Genomic DNA, 13,875 nt, shown 5'->3' with positions numbered 1-13,875 from the left:
GGGACATGCAGTGTGAGGGGGACACGTGGTGTGAAGGGGACATGCGGTGTGAGGGGGACAGATCATGAGGGAACACGCAGTGTGAGCGGGACAGATCATAAGGGGACACGCAGTGTGAGGGGAACACGTGGTGTGAAGGGGACACACAGTGTGAGGGGGACAGATCATAAGGGGACATGCAGTGTGAGGGGGACAGATCATGAGGAGACATACAGTGTGAGGGGGACATGTGGTGTGAAGGGGACACACAGTGTGAGGGAGGATACGGGGTATGATGTAGGGACATGTGATCTGAGGGGGACATAGGGCATGATGTAGGGACATGCAGTATGAGGCAGGGGACTTGGTATGAGGATCAGCACATGGTATGAGGCGGGGACACGTGGTACAAGGGGACGCGCGGTATGAGGCAGGGGTGTGCAGTATGTGGCGGGGATGCGTGTGTGAGGCGGGCTGAGTGGGCAGCCTTGCAGAGGTGAAGGCCGGAAGAGGTGGGCAGGCCTCTTACTGGGGCAAGGGAGAAGGCAAGATGGTGTGTGTGACAGTGTGTGTGCCTGTGAGTGTGCGAGCAAGTGCGTGTGTGTGTGATCATGTACCCGTGCAAGCATGAGTGTGTGCAAGCGTGTGTGTGTACATACGAGTGTGTGTGTGTTTGTGCACCTCCCTGTCCCTGACGCCTGTGCTCTCAGCCCTGAACTCTGTAACGGGCCAGTACTCGGGGGCACTCAGCCCCCTCAGCCGGGCAGAGAAGGGGCCGAGCAGGGTTTGGTGTTACCTTTCTTTAACTCTGTGAGTACCGTGTAATCTGTATGCTTTTGTGTCCTTTACTTTTTCAGTAATTAGCGTGGCAAGGCTTTTGTCTTTCAGCGAAAGCAAAGATAAACAAAAGGAGGAGGGGAGAGGGAAGAGAGAGTGGACTGGCTGGATGACGCCAGCAAGGCTCGGGGTGTCGGCAACCTGGTGTGGCCCTGCGGACCCGACCGCACATACTACGCCTGGAGGCCCCGAGTGCCCGCCCCCAGGACAGGTGCATGTAGGACGGGCAGCCCCGGGGCTGCGGAAGGACCCAGCAGGTGGCCCTGGGTGGCCTTGCCTCACCGATGCGGCCCGACTTGGTGATCTCATTGAGGGCCTTGAGCAGGTCGCCCCCCAGCTTCTTGACGTTCTTGAGGTCGTCAAGCATGGAGTAGGAGAGGTCCATCAGGTAGTACAGGTCGATGGGGTAGCCCTCGGCCCGCTGGAAGGTCACATTGAACATGGCGGCCTGGCCTGCCGGGGAGAAGGCAGGAGTGAGCGGTGCTGCAAGGCCCAGTGCGCGTGCATCGGGGGCTCGGCGCGGGTACGCAGCCACAGGGTAGGCTGGCCCAACGCCCGCTCTCCAGCAGTCCTGAGATCCTAGGTCTGTCTCCCCTTATCACAGCCTGGCATGTGGGTGGTTGCAGGTAAGATACAGATGCCCCGTGAGGTTTGAGTTTCAGGAAAACAGCCCTGGCTTTCTTAACATGAAACCAAAATAACCACACTCATTGCCATCGAGCCAGTTCTGACTCATGGTGACCCCATGTGTTACGGCATAGAACGGCTCCATAGGGATGTTTTTTTGGTGGTAATCTTTATGGAAGTAGATTGCCAGACCTTTCTTCTGAAGCACTACTATATGGGTTTAAACTGCTATCCTTTAGGTTAGTAGCTGAGCGCAAACAGTTTGCACCACCCACGGACCTTCAGCATAAATATGTCCCAAATATAAGATCCTTGGGTGACGCAAACTGTTTGCTCTGCGCTACTGATCTAAAGGTTGGTGATTCGAGCCCACCCAGGAGCACCGTGGAAGAAAGGCCTGGTGGTCTGCTTCTGTAAAGATTATAGCCAAGACAACCTTAGGGAGCTACACTCTGCTCTGTAACTTTTGGGGCCGCCATGAGTCGGAATCAACTGAACGGCAACGGGTTCGGTTTTTTGGTTTATGTCCCAGGTACCAGCATGTCCATGTAGACGGCGGAGGGAAAGTCCACTGGTGGCTGGAGAGGGAGGGGGGCCATGGTGGGACTCAGACTTTGGTCTCTGTTGTGCAACAGTGGCTTGCTGTGGCCTCACCTCGCTCCCCTTGCTGTCCCACCCAACCTATGCTGATGAACCCGGCCGGACCCTGGAACAGCATGGGCAGGTGCTGGGCCCAGCCTGCCGAGGCCAGCCTACCTGGTCTCAGGTAAAGCTTCACACTCTGTGGGGACAGCTGCTTGCCCGCTCCTGCCAGGTTGTCCTGGGCCTCTGCGAGGCTCCTGGGGTCCACGATGTCATTGGCTGGACAGCCTTTCATCAGCAGCTGCTGCCTGGTGTTACAGCGGACAGAGTCTGGCTCCCCCAGCCCTGTGAAGTTCTGGGGGGCAGAGGGGACAGGAGGAGGGTAGAGACAATTACCCGGATGCCACACTGCAGACGCGGCACGAGCTAACCCTGTTTGATGGGAAAGGATATTTACCAGCCTCCGAGTATCTCCCCGCCAAACGTGTGGCTCTTACCATCTTCTGGCACCAGGCGCAGCCAGGCCCCAACTCCACGCACTCCCGGCAGGTGCTGACCTTGTACTGGGTGCACTCCTGGGGCAGGACTAGGAGGCAGACAGGTCTGTGAGTGGTGGTCGCAGCCCCGGCACAACTCCACAGGGAATGGGAGAAGGAAGGAGGGAGCTTGGCCTCACACTCCCAACGCGTGGGACAGAGGACTTGGACAGCTCTAGGGATAAACCATCCATCAACCCGTCTACGGGAAGGATGGAGGTGGGCGCAGTGGGGCAAGTGTGAGAAGCTGGGGAGGGTGACCAGCACCAGCAGCAAGTGGACAGGTCAGGTGGGAATAGTGGGGTGACCACGGGGCTGGGTGGAGCTCTGGGGTGGGATTGGGAAGGCTGGGGTTTTAAGCAGGGACGTTCTTGATGATATCTGTGCTTCACAGAGGGTCCCTCTGAATGCCGGGGGGACATAAGGGGGTCACAGCAGGTGTCCAGGGACAGACGGTGGTGGTTTGGGACAGGAGGCAGAAGTAGAAGTCAGGGGAGTCTGGGCAGATGGCGACCACGGGGCTGGCAGGGTTTGGAGGGCTCGCCCGTGGGATGGATCCGGGATGTGAGGACTGGAGATGGACGAGGGAGACGAGGGTTGTGCTGTGCTGGGGGAGGGGACACTGCTTCCTGGGAGCAGGTGTTTTGGGGTCAAGCACCAAAACTCTGTTCTGGGCTTGGTGAGCTAAGATGCCTGGTAGATTTTCTAGCAGAGATGCCCATAAGCACTGGGGGATCTGATCGGGCTCAGGACAGCGGAGGACGGAAGTGGAAATTCGAGGCGCCAAGGTGGGATTTAAAGCCACAGCGGTGGCTGGCTGAGGCAGGGGCTGAGGGTGGGTACAGGGAGTGAGTGGCCAGGCTGCGTCCAGGGCCAAGCCCCAGCAGAGGAGGGTGGGGAGCAGGGTCAGCAGGGGACAGAGAAGGAGTGGGCAGCGGGGAAGGAAAAGGGTGAGCCCAGAGAGAGGGGTCTCAGGAGAGGGGCCCTGAATGGAGGCGGGAGTGGGGGCATGGGGGATACCGGGGCCCCCACTCCCAATGTGTGGGGGGACTGAGGCCTGAGTCTGGCTGGTGCTCCCAGCAGCACGGTCTTCCTGAGCTTCCCTGGGGACTTCGTTCAGCGGGTCCCATTCTGCCCACCCAAGAACTCACCAGACCCGAGGAAGAGCAGTCCCACCAGAGTGAGCAGCAGGGCATGCTGGCCTGGCATGACCTGTGGAGGGAAGCGATTGGGTGACAGGGCTCAGACCCCAGGCCCACAGCACCAGCCAGCCACTCGGTCATGCCCCATGGCATCTACAAGGCCCTGGGGTGGTCTGGGATACCTGCGGGAGAGCTTGTCCCTGATCCGGGGGGTTCAGACTGGGCTGGGGCAGACACGGGCCAGCCCCGATGCCACTCAAGGGGGTGGGCCTCCTGCCAGCAGCCCCCACAATCCTGCACCTGTGCTCTGCTGAGCAGCGACCTGGACCAGCTGTGGCCTTGATGTGCCTAGCGTGGGCTGCGTCCCCAATGAGTCCCAGCAGGTGGCAGGGCCGGGACTCGGAAGGGAACAAGACTCCCTGAGCACTGACGCTGTGACTGACATTGCTGGGTGAGTACCCCAGATGCCCCACTGAGAGCTCCACAGACCTGTGCTGGCCCCCAGCTAGTAGGCCCTGCTCTTCTGTTCCTCACACCCACACCCACGCTGTCCTGAGCAACCTCATGCTCTGTGGATGCGCTAACAGGGCTTCAGGGGCAGAGGCTGCTTGAACTGGCACCCACCGCCCAGACGTCCCCAGGGGCAGAATAATGCAGGGTCTGAGTCTAGAAGGGCGTCTTGCTAACACCCCACCCCACTGGGGGGCAGGAGCTGGCCGGGGAGAACCCCCCCTTGGGCTCTGCATCTCCCACTTCTTAGTACCTGTGGCCTTGCAGCTGAGGTGAGGGCTGCCCCTGACCTAGACCTGGCCCAAGGCAGCGTGCCCCACCCAGGTCAGCTGCCGGGACGGGCGCAGGCCGTCTGGGAGGGGTCGGGGGTGGGGGGCCAGCTCCGACTCCCCAGGACTCAAAGCACAGGTGTTCACAGGTGCCACCGTGGAACGCAGCTGGTTGCTGGCTTTCTATCTGGCTCCCAGAAGGGGAGAGGTGGCTGACGGTTGTAGGAAGTGGCATTCGTCTTCCGGGAAAAGGGCCAGCACACATTGCCCAGCGGTGCCACCTCCTCTGAGGCTGGGCTCCTGGGGCGCCCAGTCCCCTACCATGGGCCACCTAGTGGTGTGTGTTCAACAGGGTTGCCTCGAGGGCCTAAAGCTGGGGGGCCAGGCTAGAAGAGGCCCAGACCCTTTGCTGTGGGACAGATCTCTCTGGGGTCCGAGGGGCTCCAGGTCACCGCACTGGGCCACCTCTCACCCTTTCTGTCCCGGGGGCTAATGCATTTGTGGTAGGATGCTGAGCTTGGGGAGGACCAGCCAGAGGCTCCAACCTACAGCCAGTTTTCGGTTGGATGTGACTGCTTCCCAGTCCCTGCTAAGACTGCAGTCAGGACCCAGAGATCAGTACGAAACCCTCAGTCCTTCCCATTTGGAGACTGAAAGCAGAAGCCATTCTGAGGACTCCGTGTGCTCTCTCTTACTTCCTAAGTCATGTGGGCGAGGGCGGGAGCTGCGTTCTGGCTTCATACCCAGCCCACTCGTTGGTGAAAGCCTGCCTTTAGGGTGCAGGGCTCAGTCTTGTGCCAGCCCCAACTCTCCCTCTGTGCTTTCCAAGTTCCCCATCTGGACTGTCCTTGGGTCGTGAGTCGGGACCGCCAACCCCATAGCTGACCTAGAGGGGCTGCCTCCTGCCCAAATACCAGCGCCGTCCTGGGACCGACACCCGGCACCTGTTCCGGGCGCAAGGTCTGTCGACCTCAGGACAGCACCCCCTTCTGAGGCACCAACAGATCCAAGCAGAGAGCGGGGGGCGCCCCTCCCCATGACACCCCAACATGCATGTGGGCTAACAGGGCCAGCGGCCCCCCAGTTCTGGGTAGAGACCCGCAAACACAGCTCCTGCTCCTTCCTGGGCCGTACAACCGCACTGCCCCCTCCCTCCTGCAAATGCTCACAATGATCAGCAGGTCACAGGCCTGGTCGTCTGCTTCGATAAAGATTACAGCCAAGAAAACTCCATGTAGAGAAGGACGAGAAGGCAGGAGGGGACAGGAAAGCTGGTAAGGGGAAACCCAAGGCTGAGAAGGGACAGTGTTAACATGTCACGGGCTTGTTAACCAATGTCATAAAACAACATGTGTACTAACTGTTTAATGAGAACTACTTGTTCTGTAAACCTTCATCTAAAGTACAATAAAAAAAATAAAAAGAAAACCCCATGGAGCCCAGTTCTGCTCTGACGCACACGGGGTTGCTGTGAGTCAGGATCAACCCAACGACAGCTAACAGCAACAGCAAGTCCCCGCAGGAGAAACCTAGGCAGAGCTGCAGCAGGATGCAGACCCAGGCTTGTGATCGCACTGTGACACCCCTGCCCACAGAGGGGAGAGGAGCGCCTCGGTTTAGACAAGAACAACCCACAGACCAAGGCCCTAATCTCAGTCACAGGAAGCAGGCTGGGGGCCCTACAGCTTCGCCTCCAGAGCTGTTCCCCGCTTGTTGTGGGGCCCACACTGACAGGCCCCGGCGGGCACAGGGTGGGGGATGCTGAGCGAAGTGAGGCTTCCCCTCCTGCCCCATAGCCTGGCAGGGGCCAGGAAGTCCAGATAAATGGCGGCTCTGGCCTCTGGAGGTGGAGGACAGCAGGCAGAGGCCGAGCTCCCACACAGCGAGGGGCCCGCGCTAAGCTCCATGCCTCAGTGAGCAGCACACCCTCGGGGTGGTGAAGCTGGGCAGGCAAAGCAGAGGGTGTAGTCAGCCAGGTCCTTCTGTCCAGGCCTCAGTGGCAGTGGGGCTGAAGTGGACACATCCAGCGGCCAGGACTGGTTCTCAGAGACTCGGAGCCTTGGAGGTCTCGAGACCAAGGCCCCCTGGATGCTGGCCAAGGACGTCTGGGTGTTCTGGAGCCTGGCCGCCGAGACAGTGCAGGACAGTGCCCGAGCCTGGGTCCACCTGGGCAATCACCACACCACTCTGCCTCAGTTTCTCTTTGCAGGCTGGAGGTGATCGTAGGGCCTGTCCACAGCACTTGGGGGTTGACACCTCGCAGATATGGAGCTCACTTAGCACCTGGCACCAAACACCTGGTACAAGAGTGGGCAGACTGGGAGGCACCTGGCCACGCCGGTCTCCAAAAGCCCCAGAGCTGGGCCCACAGGAGTGGGCAGGGCGAGGAGGCAGGGAGAGGAGGTACCTGGCCAGGTACCTGCCGTGCTGAGGCCCAGAAGGAGTGAGTGCTCCCCTGCCACCCCGAAGGTCACCCTGATGGGTCCTTCCTGCTGCCCAGAGTGTAGGCACACTGCCTGCTGCCCAGGGCGTGAGCACCCTGCCTGCCGCCCAGGGTGTGGGCTCCCTCCCTGCCAGCCCCTGGACTGCTGCAGGGTTCCCTGTCTAGGGGAGGGCGCCCTCACCGAGGAGACCGAGCCGGGACCTGGCCTCAGCCCTGCCCCAGGTAGCTCTGGCAAAACCTGGCACAACTACAGGAAGTGGGGTGGCGTGTTACCAAGTCCCCTGTGTGGCGGAGCCAGGTCATCTTCCCTCAAGCCCCCTCTTAGGAGCCAGTCCTCCCCCTCACCGAATGCACAAAGCTAACAAGGATCACACTTCACGGGGAATGAAGCTCTTAAACATCCAGGTTTTAAAGCATGAAAGTAACATTAGAATAAAAATAGACCCCAGACAGAGTGGGAGAAAAATGTAGAACAAAATTCGAATTCACAAAAAAAAAGACCAGACTTACTGGTCTGACAGAGACTGGAGAAACCCCGCCAACATGATCCCCGGATAACCTTTTAACTCAGAACTGAAGTCACTCCCAAACTTTGCCCTTCAGCCAAAGATTAGACTGATCTATAAAACAAACAATAACACCCGTGAGGAACATGCTTCCTAATTCGGTCATGTATAGGAGACTAAATGGGCACACCTGCCCAAAAGCAAAGACGAGAAGGCAGGAAGGGACAGGAAAACTGGACGAGTGGAAACGGGGAACACGGGGTGGAGAAGGGGAGAGTGTTGACACATCGCGGGACTGGCAACCATTGTCACAAAACAACTTGTGTATTAATTGTTGAATGAGAAACTAATTTGCTGTGTAAACTTTCGCTTAAAGCACAAAAAAGAAAAGAAAAAAAGTTGAATTGGCGAATGTTGTGTTATATATATTTTTAACACAATAAAAAAATTAAAACTAATATAAAAAAAATAGAATGTATTCCTTCTAAGTCACACACACTCACATTCAGAAAAAGAAGATATAATCCACATGGTAAAAGACGACATGAAAAGAGATGTTCCGGAAAGAAAGAACACGTTCAACAGAGAGCAGAGGTGGAGAAGGTGACCGTATGTGTGACAAGTTCAGCTGATGTCAGATCAGGCCTCTTACCCAAACACAAGGACAGCTGGGAAGCCAGAAAAATAAACCTCTCGGTGTCGATTTGAAAGAGACCCTCCTGAACCCCGTGAAAGGCAAACAGCAAAACAGAGCCGAGGTGCTCATAAGGGGCAGGTTAAAAAGAAAAGGAGAGATATTCATGCCAGGAACCATATGATCCAAGGGCTGTTTTCACACAGGAAAAAGTGAAAGCTTACAATAAACATAAAATAGTCATCAACCTTTTTAGACCAAAAGACACAGTATCAAAATATAATCACTTTTGCTTTATATAAATACCAAAACAAGAAAAGAAAAATTGGACAGAAACTTGATCCCAGAACACACCATTCTCAGATGAAGGGGACAAAAAAAAAGAAAAGCCCTTGCCGTCGAGTCAGTTCTGACTTATGGTGACTCCATGTGTGCAGAGTGGGTTTTTCAAAGCTGTGACCTTTCGTAAGGAGCCCTGGTGACGCAGTGGTTAAGCACTCGGCTGCTAACCAAAAGGTTGGTGGTTCAAACCCATCAGCTGCTCCACAGGAGAAAGATGTGGCATTCTGCTTCTGTAAAGATTACAGCCTCGGAAGCCCTACCGGGTAGTTCTACTCTGTCCTGTAAGGTAGCTATGAGTCAGAACTGGGTTATGGTTACATTTTGGAAGACAATTACCAGGCCTTTCTTCCCAGAAACATCTGGGTGAGTTTGAACCACCAACGCGTCAGTGAGTTGAGCACTTAACCATTTGTGCCACCCAGGGACCCCAAAAGGCAGCTCAAATAGGGAAAAAAAGGAGCCGCGAGAAAGAGGACGATTTAACCTATATATTCTCTGAACCTCCAACCCTACAAAATATATTTTCAAGTATCTATGAGACATGTAAGGAGCCCTGGTTGCTCAATGGTTAAGCACCTGGCTGCTAACCAACAGGTTGGTGGTCTGAACTCTCCGGCAGCTCCGTGGGAGAAAAGACCTGGTGATCTGCTCCCATAAAGATAAGAGTCTAGGAAACCCTACGGGGTAGTTCTATGAGTCAGAATTGACTCGAAAGCACCCAACAACAACGAGACATGTAAGGTCCCTCGGCGGCACAAACCGTTTGCACTGGACTGCTAACAGAAAGTTCAGTTGTTCAAACCCACCAGCCACTACTTGGAAGAAAGGCCTGGCAATCTTCTTCTGTAAAGATTATAGCCAAGAAAACCCTATGTGACAGTTCTACTCTGTCACACACGGGGTCACCTGAGTCAGAATTGACGAGTTTGGTTTTTGAGACATGTACAAAACTGCTGATTTATCCACACATTTCAACCAAACTGGGGCAAGGTAAGACCATCCTCCCTGTGCACATACTTACTAGGACTCTGAAAACACTCTGCTCAGTAACTCTTAGATCAAAGGGGAAGTCAAAATTATATTTATAGACACTAGAGCAAAGAAGACAACAGGCTCACTCTTGGTCCAATGTGGTAAAAAGCTCCCCACCCCATTCCTCCACCTTGTGAAGCGTGGCTGTTGAATGCTTTTGTTGTGAACGAAGAGTGAAAACAAGTGTACTGAGTCTTCCGGTCAAGAAACTAGAGAAATAGCAATAAAGCTTTAGTAAGGAAGGCAGGAAAAGGGAAATACAAACATAAAGACAGAGGTTAATGAATCAGAAAGCAAACAAAACCGCTAACATTGATAGATACATCAAAACCTGTTCCCTGGAGAAAAGCAGTAAAATAGACCATCTAGAAGAGAAAATGTACGGCAGTAGGCAAGAAGCTCTGGAAAAGAAAGGACAGGGGCCTGTATTACCACATTGTAAAATGTATTAAAAAGCTATGGGAGTTGAAACAGTATGTCCCTGACCCCAGAATTCATGGACAGAGCAAGGGAAGAGGGCAAGTTGGACAGGAACCTTAGAATGTTCCAGAAACTACTTTATAAGTTTTCTGGGAAGCTTGCTCACTGAACAGGGCTTCAGCCATTGTTAACTATTTCAGATACATCAAGTCAGTTCTCATCTGTTAAGGGCTGAATTATGTTCCCCGAAAAGGTATGTTCAAGTCCTAACCCCCTGTGATTGTTAATGTTGGGTGTCAACTTGGCTGGGCCATGATTTTCAGTGGTTTGGCAGTTATGTAATGATGCAGTTATCCTCCATTTTGTGATACAATGTAATCAACTTCATGATGTGATGTGATGTGATCAGCCAATCAGTTGTAAGGGGAGTTTCCTCAGGGGTGTGGCCTGTACCCAATATATATGGACACTCCGGCAAAGCTCACTGGCTTTTGCTAGCTCTGGATCCTGCATCCAGCTCACCATCATCTGACCTCCTGTTCTTGGGACTTGAGCCAGAAGCCTGCCGTATTACCTGCTGATCTTGGGATTTGTTGGCCTCTGCAGCCCGTGAGCTAGCAGCCTGCCGTCTGACCTGCTGATCTTGGGTTCAGCAGCCCCTGCAGCTACGTGAGTCAGGAGAAGCCTCCAGCTCGACACCTGACCCATGGATTTAGGACTTGCCAGACTAAAACCAAGTGAGCCATTTCCTTGAGATATATCTCTCTCTCTCTGTATATCTATATCTATCTATATATATATGCTTCACTGGTTTTGCTTCTCTAGAGAACCCAGCCTAAGACACCCCCATACCTGGGAAATAGGGTCATTGCAGATGTAATTAGTTAAGCTCACATAAGGTCATAATGGAGAAGGGTGGGTCTTAATCCAACATGACTGGTGTCCTTGTTAAAAGAGGAGAAGAGACAGACAGACACGGAGGGAAGACGGACATGTGATGGTAAAGGCAGAGACTGGAGTGATGTATCTATAAGCCAAGGAAGTCCTGGGGCCACCAGAAGCTGGGTGGATCTTCCCGAGAGTCTCCAGAGAGAGCATGGCCCTGCCAACACCCTTAATTCAGACTTCTAGCCTCAAGAATTGTGGGAGAATCCCTTTCCGTTGTTTTAAGCTGGACAGTTTGTGGTACTTTGTTAAGACACCCACAGGAAACTAATGTGCGATCTTCCTAACCACAACCCTGGTAAATTTCAAATGTGACAGAGCTAGTTTTAGGAAATCAAATAATAAAAGAACTAAAAGAGTATGTATTTCAGAGTGGGGAAACCTAAGCATAAAAGCAAAGAAAGAAAATATCTAGAAGATAGCTTGACTCTAAAAACAAAACACTTTTGTACATAAAAAATTGCTTCGGGAAAAATATTTAATATTTCATGAGAAAGGAGCCCGGGTGGTGCAGTGCTTAGGCACTCTGCTGCTAGCTGATAAGTCAGCAGTTTGAACCCACTAGCCACTCTGTGGGAGAAACAAGTGGCAGTCTGCTTCTGTAAAGATTATAGCTTGGATACTCTACAGGGCAGCCCTGTTCTGTCCTATAGGGTCGCTATGAGTTGGAATCAACTGGACAGCAATGGGGGATGGGTTATTCAATGCAAAATGTTAATGATAATCTTAATCTCTAAGGAGATCTTAGAAATTCATCACAAAAAGGCCAGTACACAATAGAAAAGGCAATGGGCTACGAACAGATAATTCACAAACGCCACCCAATGGAATCCTTCTCAGCAGTGAAAAAGAGCCACTTCAACAAGCAACAACGCGGATGGATCTTGCCAATACACCATCGAGTGGAAGTCACACTTGAGGAGTTCCTGCTCTGTGATCCCACTGTTATCAAAGTCAAGAGTGGGCAGACCTGCTCACGGCTGGGGGCTTGGGGAGGGGAGGGAGGGCGTCAGGAGGGGCGTGCACACTTGTTTTGCAATAATGCCTTGAGCCCTGCACGTGGGACTTAAATGTCCTTCTTCAATGAAAACATTTATTGGAAACACCCTCAGGTCCAAAGTGGCACCCACACCACCCATAGGGCGTGAATTTGTGCGTCCTTTCCACGGGGGCAAGAGTTTAGGGGTGTTCTTCTTTGTCTACTCACTAATTCTCTAAAAAACAAAAACAAAAAAACCCATTGCTATCAAGGAGATTCCGACTCATAGAGACCCTATAGGACAGAGTAGAATCCAAGCAGTGGCTGGTGAATTAGAACTGCCGACCTTTCAGTTAGCAGCCGAACTCTTAACCATTGCACCATCAGGGCTCCAATTCTCTTTAGGAGGCTATAAACCCAGTTGCCGTTGAGTCAACTCTGACTTATGGCAACCCCATGTGTGTCAGAGTAGAACTGTGCTCCACAGGGTTTTCAATGGCTAATTTTTCAGAAGTAGATCTCCAGGCCTTTCTTTCAAGGCACCTCTGGGTGGACTCAAACCTCTAACCTTTTGTTTAGCAGTGAGCACATTCACCATTTGCATCACCCAGGGACTCCTAACCTGTTGCCACTGAGTTGATTCCGATTCATAGCAGCCCTGTAGGACAGAGTAGAACTGCCCCGTAGGGTTTCCGAGGAGTGGCTGGTGGATTCAAACTGCCGACCTTTTGGTTAGCAGCCATCCCTTGCCGTAGCTCTTACCACTGTGCCACCGGGACTCCAGGAACTCCTAGGAGTGTATATTTTTGTTTTACTTGCTATTGAGTCGATTCCAACTCATGGTGATCCCATGTGTGCAGACTAGAACTGCTCTATAGTGTTTTCAAGGCTGTGACCTTTCTGAAGCAGATTGCCAGGCCTTTCTACCGAGGTGCCTCTGGGTGGACTGGAACCTCCAACCTGTCAGTGAGCAGCCGAATGGGTCAACTGTTTGGGACACCCTGGGTCTCTTGGAGTGTTTACACTCCTACATACCGGGGAAGGTTATACAGCCACAAGAAATCACACATTAAAATATTTATCTAATAACTTAAGAAAGTGTTAAAACATTAAAGTAAAAATTCAGACATCAAAACAATATCTCAATTTCATGATAGAAAGTAAATATATGCTGCAAAACATCTCACAACTTGGATGAATCTGGAGGGCGTTATGCTGAGTGAAATAAGTCAGTCACAAAAGGACAAATATTGTAGGACACCACTACTATAAAAACTCGTGAAAAGGTTTGCACACAAAAAGAAACAATCTTTGATGGTTACGAGGGAGGGGAGGGGAGGGGTGGGGATGGAAAAACACTAACTAGACAATAGATAAGTGGTAACTTTGGTGAAGGGTAAGACAGTACACAGTACTGGGGAAGCCAGCACAACTTGTCCCAGGCAACGTCATGGAAGCTCCATAGACACATCCAAACTCCCTGAGCGAGCGAATTACTGGGTTGAGGGCTGTGGGGACCATGGTCTCGGGAACATCTAGCTCAATTGGGATAACATAGTTCATAAAAAAATGTTCTACTTTCTACCTTGGTGAGTACCATCTAGGGTCTTAAAAGCTTGTGAGCGGCCATCTAAGATACTCCACTGGTCTCAACCCTTCAGGAGCAAGGGAGAATGACGAGAACAGGATACAAGGAAAAGATGAGTCCAGAGGACTAATGGACCACAAGTACTACAGCCTCCACCAGACTGAGTCCAGCACAACTAGATGGTGCCCAGCTACTATCACCGACTGCTCTGACAGGGATCACAATAGAGGGTCCTTGACAGAGCTGGAGAAAAATGTAGAACAAAATTCTAACAACAACAAAAAAGGCCAGACTTACTGGCCTGACAGAGACTGGAGAAACCCTGAGAGTATGGCCCCCGGACACCATTTTAGCTCAGAAATGAAGTCACTCCTGAGGTTCACGCTTCAGCCAAAGATTAGACAGACCCATAAAACAAAACGAGACTAAATAGGCGCACCAGCCCAGGGGCAAGGACGAGAAGGCAGGAGAGGACCAGAAAGCTGGTAATAGGGAACCCAAGGT

The 13,875-nt window shown here is 52.7% G+C and overlaps 1 protein-coding gene across 1 annotated transcript in view; it reads right to left on the bottom strand.

Annotated features, from left to right (window-relative positions):
* Positions 1–13,875, bottom strand: part of ITGB2 (integrin subunit beta 2) — a 48,842-nt gene that overhangs the window by 28,019 nt on the left and 6,948 nt on the right. The window contains exons 2-5 of the mRNA XM_004384795.2: positions 3,713–3,773; positions 2,523–2,611; positions 2,200–2,380; positions 1,099–1,269 (exon numbers count right to left, since the gene is read on the bottom strand). Of these exons, the coding sequence (XP_004384852.2) occupies positions 1,099–1,269; positions 2,200–2,380; positions 2,523–2,611; positions 3,713–3,773 (502 nt within the window). The remainder of the gene's footprint in view (positions 1–1,098; positions 1,270–2,199; positions 2,381–2,522; positions 2,612–3,712; positions 3,774–13,875) is intronic.

This window comes from Trichechus manatus, unplaced genomic scaffold (assembly GCF_000243295.1).
Source record: "Trichechus manatus latirostris isolate Lorelei unplaced genomic scaffold, TriManLat1.0 scaffold00128, whole genome shotgun sequence".
NCBI classification, from domain to species: domain Eukaryota; kingdom Metazoa; phylum Chordata; class Mammalia; order Sirenia; family Trichechidae; genus Trichechus; species Trichechus manatus.
Note: the sequence above shows the minus strand (reverse complement) of the source record. Positions and strands in the feature narration are given on the sequence as shown.